This window comes from Euleptes europaea, chromosome 12 (genome assembly GCF_029931775.1).
Source record: "Euleptes europaea isolate rEulEur1 chromosome 12, rEulEur1.hap1, whole genome shotgun sequence".
NCBI classification, from domain to species: Eukaryota; Metazoa; Chordata; class Lepidosauria; order Squamata; family Sphaerodactylidae; genus Euleptes; species Euleptes europaea.
The window spans coordinates 42,325,846-42,343,874 of NC_079323.1; the positions used below are offsets into that span (position 1 = coordinate 42,325,846).

Below are 18,029 nucleotides of genomic sequence, written 5' to 3' on the forward strand. Positions count from 1 at the left end.
TTCTAAGTAGTATCTATTATGTAATTTCTGTACAGCTTAATGTGTCATGTGAATACTTATGCTATGCTTTCAGTTCTTTCTGCATTGTTTGTTCATGGCTCCAATATCTGGATTTAAGTATCCACAAATCTGGCCATGTTGAGAATTAATGGGTGGTCCACTGTTGTTGGTGATAAGCTATTTTAGAATGGAGGGCTCTCTGTAGCCGAGGGAAGGCCTACCCCTTAAGTCCGGACAATGCTCACACATAACTGCCACTTAAGAGCATGTTATTGCAATATGTGCACTTATTTTTTGTTTGCGTGCGAGAGAAATAATAAATTCCTAGTGTCTCATAATAGCAGCTTTGAGTGCTGGAAATGTAATTTCCTCAGAACAGATGTTCTTGGAAAGAGAATGACATATCAGTTTAATAGCCAACGTGCTTATATTTTGTTGCTTGGAGAGGTTCGATGAGTTCTATTTGCAGCGTTCATTCCTGTCAGATCAGCAAAACTGTTTAAATTATGCTGAATCCACAGGATTTATGTAAGGTGCCATAGGGAAGGGAGTTGCAAATTGTGTAGAGTTGAATTTTGCTTTGCTTTGCACTACTGTGTACCAAAACTTCAAGTAAAGTTAATAGAACCTAACCAAATTCTTTATCCTTCATTGAATGTACATGTGAATTAGTGACCAAGTACATTCTCCCTTCGCTGAAGGGCCCTAGAGAGCCCATAGAATCAGTAATACTGCAGGCACTTCTGGAGGGGGAAAAAGAACAGGTTACCTTAGCCACAGCTAGGTTCTGTGCAATAGCTTTTAAAATTCACCTTTCAAAGGTTTCCTCAAGGATGGGTCTAATTTTAAATTAGGGGGATAAGTAAAATCTAACTTGATTGGATTTTTATTTTTGTATTTTAAATTAATGCACAATTGTGAACTGTGGACAATTTTAGCAAGTATTCTTAGAACGGCAATGCCGTAATACAAATCTGTTCTGTTCATGTGAATTAGTGAACGGTAGGGTTTTTTCCCCTGTGGGGAAGGAAGCTGGGCGTAGAGATGCTGCAAACTTCACAAAGGATTTTCTTATAAGTCAAAACGAGCATTTGGAGATGCAACCCATCTTCTTCATGGCTGTTGGTGTCAAGCTGGGCTGATTTGTTTGAGTGGCCCAGGAATAGGGTTGCCAGGTAGTGCCTGGCAATCATTGGCAGGGCTGTGGACAGGGCTGTTGGGGTGTGTGTGTGAGATGCTGGCTGCCATAGAGTTTCTGGTGATTCCTAGAGCTACCCTATGTCACTTCCAGTTTTTTTTACCAGAAGTGATGTGACACCACAGCCTGTGTCTTTTTAAATTTGTCTCCTGCTACCACTTGTTGGCAGACAGTGGGAGCGGGGGACAGGGGATCCCCCGCCTCAACTGGGGGCTTGGCAAGCCCTAGCCCAGAAGGTAATAAATGCCTCTCTGTGGAGAATGTAGTTCTAACTATTTTCAAAGAGGGACTCATGAGACCCCATCCTGAAGAAGGCTTCCCTGGAACCCCATCGCCTAAATAACTACTGCCTTGTGGCCAACATTCAGTTTTGAATAAGATGCTTGAGCAGGTGGTGGCTAGCCAGCTTCAGGTGATAGAAGACAGATTCTCTAGACCAGTGGTTCCCAACGGGGGGCACATGCCCCACAGGGGGGCAATTTTATTTTTAAGGGGGGCAATTCGAGAATGAGTTATTAACAGTGAATTTTTTGCATTTCTTATGGTTCTAGGGGCCTCATACATGACAGTATATACTGAAAGACTGCAGACAATGAGCAGATGGAAACAATCTACTTGACAGTTTATTGACAGCTGTAGTCACATGACTGTAAAAAGATGTAGTCAGAACAGGGCTGAACAGGTTGAGAATGATGACTCGGCAGCTGCCAGTTGATTGGTTAATTGACTAGGCAGAATTGTATATAACTGTACAAAGAATGCATGTATTCACTCTGCTACAAATAGAGTGTCTGGCGGAGCACCTTGTCAGAGTGTGCCAGAACTTGCTTGTATGTATTTATTGCACCTGTAAATAAATGTAAATAGCACTTATACAAACTGTGCTGACTCTGCTGTTCTCACTTGAGCCTGGGGTGCCAACCAACCTAAACTACAGAAGCCGTCAATACAGTATATAAATATATATTGTGACATACACATTTTAAAAATTAAAATCAGAATGTACACGGCGGTCAGCTGGTGACAATGGAGAGGGGGAAAGCCCGCTAATAGAGAGGAGTGGTGAATAGGAGTTCACTTTTTGAATAATAAGAATTGTATGTCACGGGGGGGGGGGGGCATCAGGATTTTAGCGATGCTTAGGTGGCGCATGGCCCAAAAAAGGTTGGGAACCACTGGTCTAGACCCATTTCATTCTGGATTCAGACCTGGGTTTGGAACAGAAACAGTTCGTGTGGTGAACTAGCAGGTGGGGCCTGGAGATCTTCCAGAACGACAACTGTTCACCAGACTAAAGTTCCTCCAAAGAAAATGGCTGCTTTGTAGGGTGGATTGTATGGCAATATTCCCTCGGAGGTCCCTTTGCTCCCCAAAACCTGCCCTCCCCAGGCCCCATCCCCAAATCTCCAGGAATTTCCCAACCCAGAGTTGGCAACATTAGAAGGCAGCGTTGGTGGTTTCCCTGACTGATGATCTTCTGTAGAGTGACAGGAGGAGTGGGTTTCTATTGATTCTCCTGGACCTCTCTATGGTTTTCACTGTCAGCAATTATAGGATCCTCCTGAAGAGGCTGGCAGGGTTGGGCGTAGGGGGTAACGGGCTTCGATTATTCCACTCTTACTCTACCAGCTAATTCCAGAAGGTGGTGCTGGGCGGGGGGTAAGATGCTACAATCCCTCAGGAATACCTGAGGATCTTCTTGAGACAACAAAATATATCTTTATTTGGTATAAACCAAGAAAGGAACTCAAGGTCGAAAAGAGTCATTCATAGTAGCTCACCTGTTTATGCAATGCCTTAAGTAAAACCTAGGCTGGAATGATTCTGGTATCATGGAACTATAATAAAACATGAAATGGATTTCTGAACATTACAGGGGACTGCTAATTGAACTCATGGCATTTACTCTGTGAAATTATGCAGGGCTCCATCTTGTCTCCCATGCTGTTTAACATCTACATGAAACTGCAGGAAGAAGTCATAACGGGATTTGGAAATCCTGAAAAGGTGCCCGGAGAAGGCAATGGGTTGGATGAGAGTCAATGCACTGAAGATAAATCCAGACAAGACTGAGGTGTTGTTGGTCAGCGGAGAAGCTGCTTGAGGAGGGAGGAATTAGCCTGCCTTGAGGGGGTTGCGTTCCTCCAAATAATCAGGTTCACAGCTTCAGGGTGCTACTGGATCCTGGCTTACTGTTCCTTCAGTCACATCACAGCTTGGGAAACACTGTTTTAAAAGTCTGCAGGAGCCTGATCTGGGTCGGGACCATAATATGGAGGGAAGAGGAGTTGCTGCCTTCCCTACCATACCTTTTTCCTGAGCCGAAACAGCCCTGGAGAGGGATATTTGCTCCATTTTGGAGCTGCGTATACACTGTTCTTAACCAGGTCCTTAAATCTTTATTTCAAACGGTTGGGCAGAAGCCCCTGAAGTGCAATTTTAGGATCGTATGACATTTTTTCTTTTATTATTTCTTCCATAATCTGGAATATACTAAATCAGTGTTTTTGCTATTGGACACTGCCACCCACTATAGGTTCCATATTTTCTGAAGATGTGCAACTTCATATCTAGAAACCTTTGGTAACTTCCATTTTCTAATTCTTGGAGCTGCACACCTATCCAAACTGAGTGGTCTCTCAGAATGAAAGCATGGTCAATTTAATTTGCAACATACCGGGAGAGTACTCTGATCAGGGCTGATTCACACATTACAAAGTCCATGTGTACCTCACATGGCTGCCTCAGATTTTGTCAACTAGATGTACACTGGGTGTTCTATGTTGGGAGCAATTCCCAGGCACATGGGAGCTCAATTTGGATCAGAACTATGGTACACGGGGGAGGGGGGTTATCCTCCCTGTGCCATTTTATAGATCGGGAGGCCCCAGGAAGCCACTATTGCTTTTACAGGGAAACTTACATGTATTGAAGTTTCCCCAGCAGGACAATTAGTGGCTTCCTGGCTCAGCTTCAGGTCAGAAAAAATGGCATAGATATGAAGACTTAAAGACCATATGAAGACCATCTCCCTGTGTACCATGGTCCCAGTCTATACTGTGCCTATGTGTATCTGGGATTCCCAGCCCGGAACTCCCAGACCGCATCTGTTGACAGGACCTGTGGCATTCTGCACATTGCCATTGGTTCTGTTGGCAGGACCTGTGGTAGCTCTGTGGAGGATGCTAGGACTGTATAATGTGAGAACTGGCCCATAGATTAAGAACTTAAAATGTGGAATTTAGCTGCAGAGGTACATTTTCAGAAAATATAGGAGGAAAAATGAATTTTGGCTGTAGACAGCTCATCCTTAATTGAAAGAAAATCTGTTTTGAAAGGTGATTTGTGGTGGGGAACAGTTGTGATGTTGTGGCAAAGTATTTACAAAGTATTTGTGATCCAATTCCAGGCATTTTTGAACATTAAAAAACAAACTTTTTCCCAAGTGTTTAAGGATGCTAATTGAAAATTGTGAACAAAGTGCTACCTGAACAGGGTACTGATTGTGCATTCTTGGTTAGGAGGTGCTCTTTTATGAGAGCTCAAAAGCAATAGTTATTAGGGGTGTGCAAAAAATCATTGTTTTGGAATTTGGGTATATTGGACCCCCAAAATATTGGTATTCCAGATATTTCCGAATTCTAGTACCGATATGGTATTTGGATTCGGGTGTTTTTTCAGGAATCCAATTTTTTTCGGGTCCACCATTCTCTATGGGGAAACCTTCTGGGTGGCTGGGGGGGGGGGTTGTTTTTGAAGGTACAACCACCAATTCTATGGGCCCCTGAACACGGTGCACCAACCCATCCTCTGTTATTTCCTATGGAGGAAAAAAAGAAAAACCTCCACGCTGCTTCTAAGCAAAAGCCATGCCTGAAAATAGCAATCACAAGTCAAACCGTGCCTCCCATGGAAGAACCAACACAGCAAGCCCAACAGAACCATTGCAGAACCCAGTATCACCAGTAGAACAAGAAGGCAATGTACCAAGCCAAACAGAACCAAAATCAAACCAGGGAATCTCTGCAATAGAAACTCAAGGGGGGCACTTTTGCAAGCCCAGAAGAACCAATGGCAATGTACAGAATGCCTAGCAGAGATCCCAGTCTGGCACTGTGAGCTGAACAGGAATAATGCCAATCAGAGAATCTCTAGAATGGAAACTGAAGGGGAACACTTCTGTAAGCCCAACAGAACAAATGGCAATGTGCAGTATGCCCAGCAAGAACCCCAGCGCCTCTCTGGCAGTGCAAGCTCAACGAGACTAATGTGCATCCAGAGAGGAATAAATTCAAACACTGAGCAGTGAGCAACTCTGTGAAAACTGTGAAGGGAATACAAAGCAACTCTTGCAAAGGAAAAAAAAGAACTTTTTGAAACTGACAAAGAAACCTGAAACTGACAGAAGCAGCCTGACAAGCCCATTGAACTCCCCAAAGATGTAAAAACAAAGAGAAGAAAAGGGAGGGTAGGGGGGGAAACAGTCCCCAGGAGTATGCAAATGTTGGCTTCTGATCTTTCCGGTATATCTCCAATATTTCCAGGATTTTTCGGGACCATTTTTTTGGGTTTCCCAAAAGAATCCCAGAAATATTTGTGAGAGCTGGATATACCCAAAAAATACCGATAAGGTATCACAGATATCTTGCCGCTCCTCAAATTATATCACAAGGAAACCAATTCCTGGCCCAGGCTTTAAACGTGTGATGAAATATAAAGGCCTGCTTATCACTTCAGCATGTCCTCAATCGGTGGTTGTTAAGGGTGTTGAGATATAAGGAGTGATGTTGGGTGAAGGAAGCCAAGCCTGGTGACAAGGGGAGGGTCAAGGAGCTGAGTCTGAGTCACCTTTTTTAACATGAATATTGGGGTCAAACTAGAGCCCCCCTGTGCAGAGTTCCAACTGCTCTATTTAAACAGAAATACCATTGTGGAGGCTGCAACTCTGATGAGAATGTTGGCAGGGATTCTGTGGACAGAAAAGCAAACATCCCTTTCTGATTGGAAGGCAAAGGGTGAAGTCAATGTTCCAAGTCTGGTATGTCTGTGGTTCAATTAAAAAATAATAATACCAAAACTGATTGCACATCTTCCAGCATTGCATCTCGTGTCTCTTTTGGAGAGCCAGAGTGGTGTAGTGGTTTGGAGCGGTGGGCTCTAATCTGGTGAACCGGGTTTGATTCCCCACTCCTCCACATGAGTGGCTGAGGCTAATCTGGTGAACCGGGTTGGTTTCCCCACTCCTACACATGAAGCCAGCTGGGTGACCTTGGGCTAGTCACAGCTCTCTTAGAGCTCTCTCAGCCCCGCCTACCTCACAGGGTGTCTGTTGTGGGGAGGGGAAGGGAAGGTGATTGTAAGCTGGTTCGATTCTTCCTTAAGTGGTAGAGAAAGTTGGCATATAAAAACCAACTCCTCCTCTTCTTCTTCCTCTTCCTCTTCTTGCCAGAAGAAATCAAGAAGCTTTGGCTAGTCACTCATTGGCAAGAGATATAGCATGGAACCTATCCTCAGTACTTCATTGCCCTCATGGTCACACGTCGGTGTCCAGACACTCACATAGAAGTCAGCAAAGGAACATTATAAACACTGTAAAAGGGTGGAATAAAATAAAAGCAGTGCAATGTAATTTTCTGTCAGCATCTGTGAGTGCCTGTTTTTGACAAATGGGTTCCCGCTTGTCCTTTGCAGCAGCTTTTCCATCAGTCTTTCTGCTGCCAATCCATGTGGTACTGTTGGCAGCCTCTCGAATCTCTGTTCAGTCCTACCCCTGACTTTTGTAATACTGTTTAGAAATGCTACTTGTTGCCAAAAGATTTCCCCATAATTTCTTCTTACTTGCCAGCTTCAGCCACAGGTTGCTAACAAAGGATGCTGGCACCATTCAAAGGCTTCAGTGACTAAGGTTTCCATGGCAACAGCCTCCTTGGCGGTCTTTGTTGCCTGTTAAAACTTTGATCTGTGGGAATGGCAGTTGCTGTTTCTCCCCCTTGATTGACAAACCAAAAACAGAGAGGGATGGGAAAAGTTTATTTCTAGCAGAGGGAGAAAGGAGGAATTCATTACATGGACACGCTCTCCCAATAAATCTCGCAAAAGATCCCTGGATGCCCCTCTGATTTACAACAGTCACACATTTCCTCTCCCGCACATTTTCATAGTGTTTCTAACTGCTGAGACCCAGATAGTGCCACAGCTTGGCCAAAGAGATATACAGTCCCACTGCTGGAAAAATGGAATAGTTCACTTTTTTTTTATATGCCCTCTGCTGTTTCTACTACAGGGTTACAAATTCAGATTAGCATAATTCCAAACTCCTAAAGACAATGTAATCATAAATTCCACCTCCATGCTTCATTCCACTTGCTTTATGGTATTGACGTGTATACAGCTATTAATTTTTCTAACTTCTTCCACCCATATTAATTGTATAATATATTCTATGCCCTTCTTCTACAACCTCTTACCTCTTGCATCATTCACCCACTTTTCTGTGTAGTAATTTTACTGTTGCTTTATTGCCCCCCCCCCCAATTTAGTTCCTTTTTGTCCATGTGTTTTACTGTCCCCCCTGCTTGGTCTTTTCTTTCTCTTGATGACATTCTATATAACTATAACTATATATAGTAAACCTTGTGTCCTCTGGTTCTATATGTTCCTATATTCAAAGCCAAAGCAATTCCATCTACTATTTTGCAGACCTTGCTTCACTCTGGTTAGCACTTGATTATCTGCATTATTATAACTTTTGCTTTCAGCTGAGAGGCAGCAGGTGCATTTTAGGAAAATGGCTGAGAGGCTGCTGCTGAATGTACTTGTATAAAATGTATAATCAGCAGTGCAGGGGGAACAGAGACAATGACAGCATGTCCTAGTTTTTTTTTAAACTTATTTTTATTGAAACAAGGACAAACTTGCTACTTGGATATAACCATCTGGGACAGCCCTAATTAAGTGGGCCATCTAGTTAGCCTAGCTGAAGGAGAGCTGTTCTGAGGCATTGACATACAAGAACAGGAAGAGTTGTAGTCTTCAATGATAGAGGTGTTTATATATATACATATATATATATATATATATATATATATATATATATATATATATTTTAAAGACACTGAAAATCATGCTGCTGTTTCAATTCATTTATCAAAAAGCCAGCAGCTCCCTTTCCAGGGAGACGAGCAGGAAGCAAAGATGGATGATCTGTCATCTGGGTAGTTCAGTATGCTATGTTACCTTGCCTGCTTGTCCACACTCTGTGCTCTTTTGCTTTGAATTGAGTCTGGCACCTCTGCTAAGTGCAAGGCAGAGATCTATTCCCAGTACACAATTACAGGAATAGGTGGGAAGACAGAATAAATGTCCTCACTTACCCTCTGTGCAGGAATGAAAGATTGTTCAGATTATCATTTAACTTGAGGCAGTTATCCCTTAATAGAGATAGAAGCAGGACTGAGAGGAGGGCTTTATCCTCCTCTTCTGGAGTGAGATATTACATTTCAATGGTTCTTAAAGAAATATCTTACTTTGTATGAATGTACCCTCTTAGGAGAATAGACCACACTTAGCAGCATCAAGGGGTCTCTGTTAAAATGTTGGGACATAGTCAATGGCAGTGTATTTGCAATGATGTCACTGAGCAGCAACAGGGAGGCAAATTTTACTCCTGAATGATCCTTATGTGCTTTGACAAAAATAACTGGAGGAAGGCCGCCAAACCTTTTACTAACCCTTCAGCAGCCTTCAAATAGGAGAAGCAGCACATGCCTGACATCTCACTGGGAAGTGCTTGTGCCACTTGTAGGGTTGCCAGATGCCTGTTAATGGTGGGCAATTAACAGGCCTGCCCACCGCCCCTCAGCTGGCTGGTGGGGGAAGCAGGCCAGCTAAAGGGGGGGGGATGATTCCCACACTGTGGAAACCATAGAGTTTTTGTAGGAATATGCTAGAGCATCCCTGTCACTTCTGGGTTTGACGGGGATGCTCTAGCACATTTCTACAAAAACTCTGTGGTTTCCATAGAGGTTCTTGAGGGACATGCTGGCGCGTCCCCATCGCTTCTGGGTTGACCCCAGAAGGGACATTATTGTACGTGAGTGCTGCATGCTTACAAATCCCTCCCCCACCGAAGCTCCTGCTGGTGGCAAGGGGGGACCTGGCAACCCTAAGGGTAGGAATTGGGTATTCTAGACAACCAAAATCAATTCATGGGGTAACCACATATCCACACCCCTCCCCTCTGGCTTGGCCTATCTTTGGTCCTCATGCCCGTGCAGTCCTTTTGTTCACTCTGTCCCCACAGCATTAGCAGCTAGGAGGTTGAATGGCCGGCCTCTGATTCTGCATCACAACTGGTGCAAAACAAATGGCAGGAGTGAAATGAGTTGCCCTGGGAGAGTGGCTAAAGCCACCATAATTTTTTTAGGAATCTTATAGCTCTATACTGAAAAATCCGGCACCTTTGTAGTTTATGATTCTTTCACTTGCATGTCTAATTTTTCCATACATGGTTTCCATACTCCAAGATAATATCTCTTTGTCTCAACTGCTTTGGGTTTGGATTGACTATCCCACATCTAACCATGACAAACATCTCCACTTCCCAACGAAAATTCTCCAAGAGACCTTTTCCTTCCTTCCCTACCCCGAGTGTGTTCTTTTGTCCTCTCCCGTTATATATTTTTGGTTCACTTGTTGCTCATCCCTGTGGGAGGAAAGTTGGCCTTCAATTAGCGAGCATTCATGACAAGCCTATGCGTTGCCTCCCCCTACCGTTGCTGTGGTAACCACTGGTATGAACAAGAGCGGCTGGGTCAGCTGTAGTGTTTTTCGGCAGCCTACTTAACAGCCGGTATTAAAAAGTGGGATCAGGGGGAGGTTCTGTGAGGGGCAGGGGGGAGAGAATTACGCAGCAATAGGAAGATGGGCTGTCTTTGAATCAATTCAGCTAGCGTCAAAAAGAGTCAAAATGCTGAATGCCGGCTGTGGAGCTTGGTTATTGAGAAATGCTTATTTTCAAGGCTAGGGTGAGGGGGGGGGATATAATTCGAGGCCACAGATTTTGATTTTGGCATGGCTTCTGCGTTGCCTTTTTCTAGACTGACCACTAAGAGAGCTTAGTGAATTCCTTTACAGATTGAATTCCTCACAATAGACAGGGGGGGAGAGGGCAAACGGAAGTATACGAGAGCCGGGAAAAACACACGCACAATCTTTGGAAGGGTGTGTGGTTTGTCTGGAGTTTTGCTCTGTTGTGGAATGCTGTTGTTAGCCTTTCGGTGAGCTTGGAACGTAACATACTTCATAATGATCCAGGCTGATTTGATTGTTTTTATAGAATACATGAGAAAGAACAGGCTGATAGAATGACTATCAGGCCTGCATTGCTTACTGGTCAGCATTCAGATAGATAGATAGATAGATAGATAGATAGATAGATAGATAGATAGATAGATAGATAGATAGTTTATTTGCGGCCCTTGGCCAGATAAAACAAGATACATGGACTAAAATCTACATGGATGGATGGATGGATGGATGGATGGATGGATGGATGGATGGATAGTTTATTTGCGGCCCTTGGCCAGATAAAGCAAGATACATGGACTAAAATGGTCTTACTGACAAAGGTTTACAATCCAAGTCTTAAGTCACTTAAAAAAAAATTAAAAAATAACATCCAAGTTACATCTGCCATTGGGACTAAGAGACTACTCTGTGGCAACGAATTTTCATTGCAGCCGTACAAAATTTTGCTACCTGAGAGGTGATTGAGAGATTATCTCCTTGTAGGAACTTTTCTATCTTTTCTCTTTCCCTGTTGGGTCCCATTCTCAGTATGAGGGGCTCAATGAACTTAGAACGGGGTATAGTGTAAAAGTTACAGTTCAGGAGAACATGTTAAGTGGTTTCTAAATCCCTGGATTTGCAGGAGCATAGTCTCCCTGCCCTGGGTATCTTCTTGAATTTCCCCTCTAACATAGCATTCCTGAGGTGGAGCTGCCTTTACACAGCTTCTTAACCCCTTTGGACCGAGGAGGGGCGTTCCTGAGGCGTTCCTGAGGTGGAGCTGCCTTTACACAGCTTCTTAACCCCTTTGGACCGAGGAACGCCCCCTCAAGCTGCGATGTGGCTATGCCACCTTTTTTGGTGGCGTGGCCTCGCTTTGCTCTATGGGGGCATTTTCTCTTTTTTGTTTTAGAAATCATTTTTATTTTATTTTTGGCGGCCGGGGAGCCTCTGTGGAGGCGGTGCATCTGTGCCACTCCTGGCTGCCGCGGATCTACCCCCCCAGGAATGGGGTGTAAAGTGATGCATATTGGAACAAAAATCCCGATGTTAAATATGTGATGATGGCGCCTGATTTGCCTGAGACTGAGATTGCAAGAGATCTTGTGGTTGTAGTGGAACGCTTGATGAAAATGTCGACCCACTGTGCAGCAGTTCTTATCACTTGGTGGGCTGGAATACATGTCACAAAATAATAATACTAATCAGGAAGTGGCAACTCGTATTGCATGTTCGGGTTAAAGATTAGTCCTGAGTTGAAAACAACTGATCTGATTGCTACAAACATCGTATGTTTAACACTCACATGGAACATTTCTACAAAAAAAAAATCAGCAATATGTTGAGAAAATAGTAGGTCTTCCAAGTGGCATATCTGTTATGCAAACTTATAGGTTTATAAATATATGTGTATGTGATCATTTGCTCCATGCTTTTATCAAACCTTGATACAATTGAGGTAGGGTTGCCAGGCCCCTCTTTGCCACCAACAGGAGATTTTGGGGGTGGAGCCTGAGGAGGGCAGGGTTTGGGGAGGGGTGGGACTTCAATGCCATAGAGTTCAATTGCCAAAGTGGCCATTTTCTCCAGGTGATCTGATCTCTGTCGGCTGGAGATCAGTTGAATTAGCAGGAGATCTCCTGCTACTACCTGGCAGTTGGCAAACCTAAATTGAGGCAATTTATTTATTTATTTATTTATTCACTTCTCTTCACTTTTCTACCCAGTGGGGATCGAAAGTGGCATACAGCATTGTCCCTTCACCATTGTTCTCATAACAACACTGCCAGATAGGTTAGGCTGGTAGAAGATGTTTGACCCTTTCTCTTCTAAACCACCTCAAGCCTTCCCACTGAGTTCTAAATACATGCTTGTCTCTCAAGACAAGGAGCCCTGCTGGCAAAATATTGGTAATAGGGAATGCAATAGAGAAGCAGTGGGCATGGGAAGGATTACCAGTGCAACCCTAAACAGACTTACACCTTCCTGATTTAAGTCAATGGACTTAGGTGTACCTCTGCTTAGGATTGCAATGTGAGACATTTCCCCCTCTCTTTACTGTCTGTTCCAAACCTTTCTCATGCAGCTGTTTCCCCCCCTGTACAAATAGCAGCCATTGGGCTTTTAAAAAAAAGCGTGTAATGCATAGCTAAGCCCTGAGACATCACCACTTACTTGCATGATGATGAGAACAATTCTCATTTAAAGCGAACACAAATACAGTATCTGAAGGATCAGCTTTATGTTTTACACAATCACTTGAAGAGGTACTCATGAATGACGCTATTCCAGTGATGGTAACCGGCATCATTGATGAATTACAACAGGTTGCAAAACACTATTAGAATTTAGAGTGTTTATTGTCGCTTCAGTGGCACAGTCATGCTTAGGTGTCATAGATGTGCTCTTCTAGAAGCAATTATATTGAGAGGCTGTTTAACTATAACCCCCTCTTGTCAGAAGGAGAGGCTTATCAGAGATAGAGCAAATTTGATTCCAGTTGATGGCTCCTTAGTCAAAACTTTACTTGGCACAAAAGTTGGCAAGTGAGGATAGATCTTTTTTTCTGTGGATAGAAGTCTGAGTCCATTCACAACTTCTTGGAGTCATGTAGATCAAAATGCTGCCCTTTCCAGCAAATGAACTAAAATTTAAATTAAGAGTACAGGGAGATGAGTTTATCTTGAACATCACCTTTATTCATTTATTAAAAATTACATACATACTGCTTTTTCAGCATTTAACATGATTTGACAAAGTTTTATTAGAATACATAGAATCACAACAAAACAATGAATAAATAGTTAAGAACACTAGTGTGGATCCAGCCAGCTGTGAACTTCATGGAGGGAGATTTTCCCAATTCCCCCTCCTGCTGCAGTCCACTGAGCCCCCTGAAATTTTGTTCCAGACCATCAGGCAGCGCATAGGGTTAAAAGTAGGAAGAGATTAGCAGGAATTGCTTCTCTCTCTCTAAAGGTCTGAATGCGAATAAGTCTTTGGCACTGCGTGGTGAGATGCCTGGTAATATAAACATCATAACAATGATCCCAGCAGACTCACTAGCCAAATGCCCTGTAAAATACAAAATATTTCTGTCCCTCTGGAAAAAAAATAAAAGAGAAGTGCTTCTTCATACTACTTTAGAAGATGGTTCCATGGAACATGAGCTACCTCTAGGCTTACCAGGTCCCCCTTCTCCTTCGGTGGGAGGTTTTTGGAGTGGAGGTGGGTGGGAAAGGGTCGCTTGCGCCTGGAAGTGCTGCATCACTTCCGGTTTACACCGGATTGGGAGTTTGAGTGGTAAAAGGCCCGTTGCGATGCGGCACTTCCGGGTGTAAAACGCATTACAAGGGGCCGTTTACCAGTTTGAGTGGTAAAACACCCCTTGCAATGCATTTACACCCGGTAGTGCCACATCGCAAAAGGCCTTTTAAACTGGGAGTTTGAGTGGTAACTGGCCCCTTGTGATGCGGCGCATCCGGGAGTAAACCGGAAGTGAGGTGTCGCCGCGGGCAGGCACGCATGCACGTGTTGCCTGCCAACCCTCAGCTGGTCGACTGGCAGCCAGGTGGATTGGCGAGGGTTTGCCCATCACCACCTGACACTAGGCAACCCTAGCAGCCTCAGAGAGAGCCTGCTGCATCCCCACCATTACCATTCTTGTTTGTCAGGTCAGTTTGTTCTTCTAAGAGCCAGTTCCAACCCGACATTGTATTATTGCCCTGCCTGTTCTTGTCAGTTAGACATCAGCTGCTGGGAATTCTGGGAATTAATTTCCCAAGCACTGCAAAGGCCGGGTTCAGATTTGGACCATGACACAGGGGGAGAAGTGCAACCCTAAACAGCCTTCCCTTCCACGATGTTTTCTCAACTTGAAACATCTGGGGGAGGGGGAGCTATTTGCCCTGAGGAGGGGTTGCACATACACAGATACTTGCAACCTCCAGTGGGACAAATTACAGCCCCCAGGGCCATTTTGGGTAGAGAAAATGGTAGTGGGGAGGATGCTGAAGACCCTTCTCCCCCCATACCCTGTTCCTGAACTGATTCAGGCCCCTGTGGCATTTGTAGGGTTGCCGGGTCCCTCCTTGCAACCAATGGGATGGTTAGAGAGCCGGGGTTGGGGACAGAGATCAGCGTCATCCATGTGATGATGTCACCTCCAGTATGTCAGGGTGGCCCCAACTGGCGCGCCGGAGAAAAAAAGCAGCCCCAGACAACCACCGGAAGGAGGGAAGCAAGGAAGGTAAAACAGGGTGCAAGCAGAGCCCCGTCCTCCTTCCTCGTGCCAAACTAGGCTTTCCAGGCCCCGCAGCTCCACTGGCGGGGGTTTCGCGGGGCCGTGACATTAGCGCGCAATGCGCGCGTGCCTGGCACGGTGTGCCCGTGTGCGATTTAACCCGGTTTAACCCGGAAGTGACAGGGATGCTCTAGCGATCCCAGCCAAAACTCTATGGTTTCCATAGAGTTTTAGACAAGAGTGCTAGAGCGTCTGCACACACCGGGCAGCCCGGTGGATGGGCGGTAGTTTACCCGCCACCACTGGGCAATTGGCAACCCTATGCCAAACAGCTGATTGGGAAAAAACAGCTGATTAACGGCGAGGCTCTGGGAGGCGCGGGAAGGGTAGCTGGATGGGGGAAATAAGGCAACCTTCCTTGCTTCCCTCCTTCCAGTGGTTGTCTGGGGCTGCTTTCTCCCCCTGGTGCCCGAGTTGGACTCATGACGTCATCATGCTGGATGGTTCCCCCTCCCTTCCCCCACTTGCTTCCGGCCGCTGACACCTAAAAATCAGCAGGCAATACGAGCAATGGGCGGTAGATTGCCTGCCATAAGCGGGCAGTTGGGAACCCTAGGCATTTGAGAAATTAGTTTCCAGCAGCTGCTGTCTGACTGATGTGAAAAAGGCATGTCTAGTACGAACATAAGTTCCCACATGCCCCTGTAGACCTCTGAGTACCTAAAAATTTAGCCACACATTCATAAAGATGTAAAATGTTGGGGTGGGAGTAGGGAATCCAGAAATGGCAAAAAGTGAAATATATGGAACATTTAATTTCTTAGCCACGCTAAACTTATTTTATCTCTTTAACAACATAAATGCATAATTTATGACTTAATTGGCATATTCAGTTGTACTGTTTGGCATATTTATGAAATTTAAAAGTATAAATGCCTTTTTGACCAAGCAAAGTTGCAAATATACCCAATATTAAAGAGAGGGCTGCAAACTGCTTTGCTTCCTTAGCATGTGCATCTTAATGCTAATTCTGAACTGGGCTAGATCCACAAAACCACTAGATCCTAGTCCAACATTCCAACCACTGCACCACACTATAAAGCTGCAACACCTGTACAACACTGAACTCTCAGTGGCCATTTTGGGAGTTGCTAGGCAACCACCACAATATTGCTAAGCCTTGATTTCTGTAAAGCAAAGCCCTGTGTGTGGGGGTGGGGAGGGAAGCAGGGTGGACTGGGAGGCCAAAACAGCTCTGGAAAATGTCCTCCCGCCCCCGCCACTTCTGTCATGTCTCCTGATGGAGGAGTTTTCACCAGCCTTAATGGCGACTGCACAACTCAAACCTAGTAACCATTGTGTGACTCGGGACTGACTGTGCAACTTCAGCAACTTGGCCAGATTTTTCCTGGGGAGAGGCTGCCAGAGGGAAGCAATGGGGGAGAGCTGAAGACCGGGGCAGGAGCTAAATGCTGGTTGGCTGGTGTGTTGGAAAGGGAAATGCTATGGGGACTTTTGGAGGAGGGAAATAATAGTGGGGAGGGGGATACAGGGGAAAATGAGTTGCCCTTGCAAATCTTTGTGGGTCTCTGTCTGTTCTGTTCTATTCTGTTCTGCACTGTATAATCTGAGCTCCTTCTAAAATAGCATGGAACTATCTGGCCAGCAGGGCCGATGCCGGTCATTTTTGCACCCTAGGCAAGGCTAACTACTTGTGCCCCCCCACCCCCCATTGCTAACCAATTTTCAAAAACAGTTGTCTTGTAGAAAAATAAAAGCACAAAACTTTTTATTAGACATTATAATTAATTATATTCCATAGCACTGTTGTGGGACTTATCTTAAAATAAAAAAATATAAATTGTCAGTTGCATTTTTTCAAGAAACTAATCTGTTTAAAATTGTGCCCCTCAGGCCAGTTCTACGCCCCTCTGAGGTCTCTGCGCCCTAGGCGACCGCCTAGTTCGCTTTAATGGTAGCCCCGGCCCTGCTAGCCTGTCATGTATGTTTTTCTGCTCTCATCTTTTCCTACAGTCAGTACAAAAACAGACACAGTTCCCTTTCTGTGCACCTTACAGTTGCCTCTGTCTTCCTTGTTACCGTTCTAAAAGAGGCAAAGGGGGTCCATCCTGCCTAGAATTTATTTCAGTTTATGTAGCTGATTCTGAGAAGTTAGTTTGGGTAGCCATGGATTCTGTAAAGAACCTACATGGATTGCTTCCAGTTGACATGGAAACAGCCTAGATCAATAGCACTTTGCAGAAACTAATAGTGGCATGGGCTGTTTCCACAGAGATCTTTTGCTCCACATTGGCTTCCTTATTGCAGCACTGTTATGGTGAGGCAGTATCTATATGTTGCCTTCTTAATGTGTTGGTAGCATCTTAAAGGTAAAAGGTAAAGGTCCCCTGTGCAAGCACCAGGTCATTCCTGACCCATGGGGTTACGTCACATCCCAACGTTTTCTAGGCAGATTTTGTTTACTGGGTGGTTTGCTAGTGCCTTCCCCAGTCATCTTCCCTTTACCCCCAGCAAGCTGGGTATCCATGTTACCGACCTCAGAAGGATGGAAGGCTGAGTCAACCTTGAGCCAGCTACCTGAAACCGACTTCCGTCGGGATCGAACTCAGGTCGTGAGCAGTTTTTGACTGCAGTACTGCAACTTACCACTGAGTCACGGGGCAGCATCTTAGGTCAGCCCAAATAGGTTTGCGTCTGGTGCTTCCGGAGAGGCAGCTTCCAGGATTAGAGATGGAATATTGATGTCCCTAAGATTAATGTACTGTTTCCTAGACTTTTCCTTGCATTTCAAGCATTGGTTTTCAATTTAATTAGAAAATGCCGAGTTATTTCCCACCCCCACCACTCACACAGGGTTGTTTGAATCATTTGGGCAAAATAGCTTTGTGTCTTATCACGGCCTTTGGTCATTGAGAGGCATCATAGGACAGTTACGCGTGGAATGATCTGGTGCTTGAGTGTGTATAGCTAGATCAGTATAATATTTTGCAAATGCTCACTAAAAGCTAGCACAAATGCAATTCTATATGGAATATATCTTACATATTTTACTAGCGCATAGCTAAGTTAGAGCAGATGAACGTCCCAAGGTATGTAGGTCCTGTTTCAGAGCTATCTTCCTATGATGAGGGGGAAAAACTAGATGCTGAGCTGGAGAGCTGGAGTGCACTAACTTCTCTGCTTCTTTCCCTTCTTCTGTCTTTTTCCAGGCAGGACAGGGCTGCTTGCTGATCTCTTGCCCAGCTTTGCTGTGGAAATTATGCCAGGTACTATTCAGTC

General features: G+C 44.6%; 1 protein-coding gene across 2 annotated transcripts in view; it reads left to right on the forward strand.

The window, feature by feature from the left end:
• Positions 1-18,029, forward strand: part of ILDR2 (immunoglobulin like domain containing receptor 2) — a 58,337-nt gene that overhangs the window by 20,403 nt on the left and 19,905 nt on the right. The window contains exon 4 of one of the 2 annotated variants that reach the window (XM_056858451.1): positions 17,960-18,016. The exons of the other annotated variant lie outside the window; for it this stretch is intronic. Coding sequence (XP_056714429.1) covers positions 17,960-18,016 — 57 coding nt within the window. The remainder of the gene's footprint in view (positions 1-17,959; positions 18,017-18,029) is intronic. 2 annotated transcript variants of the gene reach the window in all.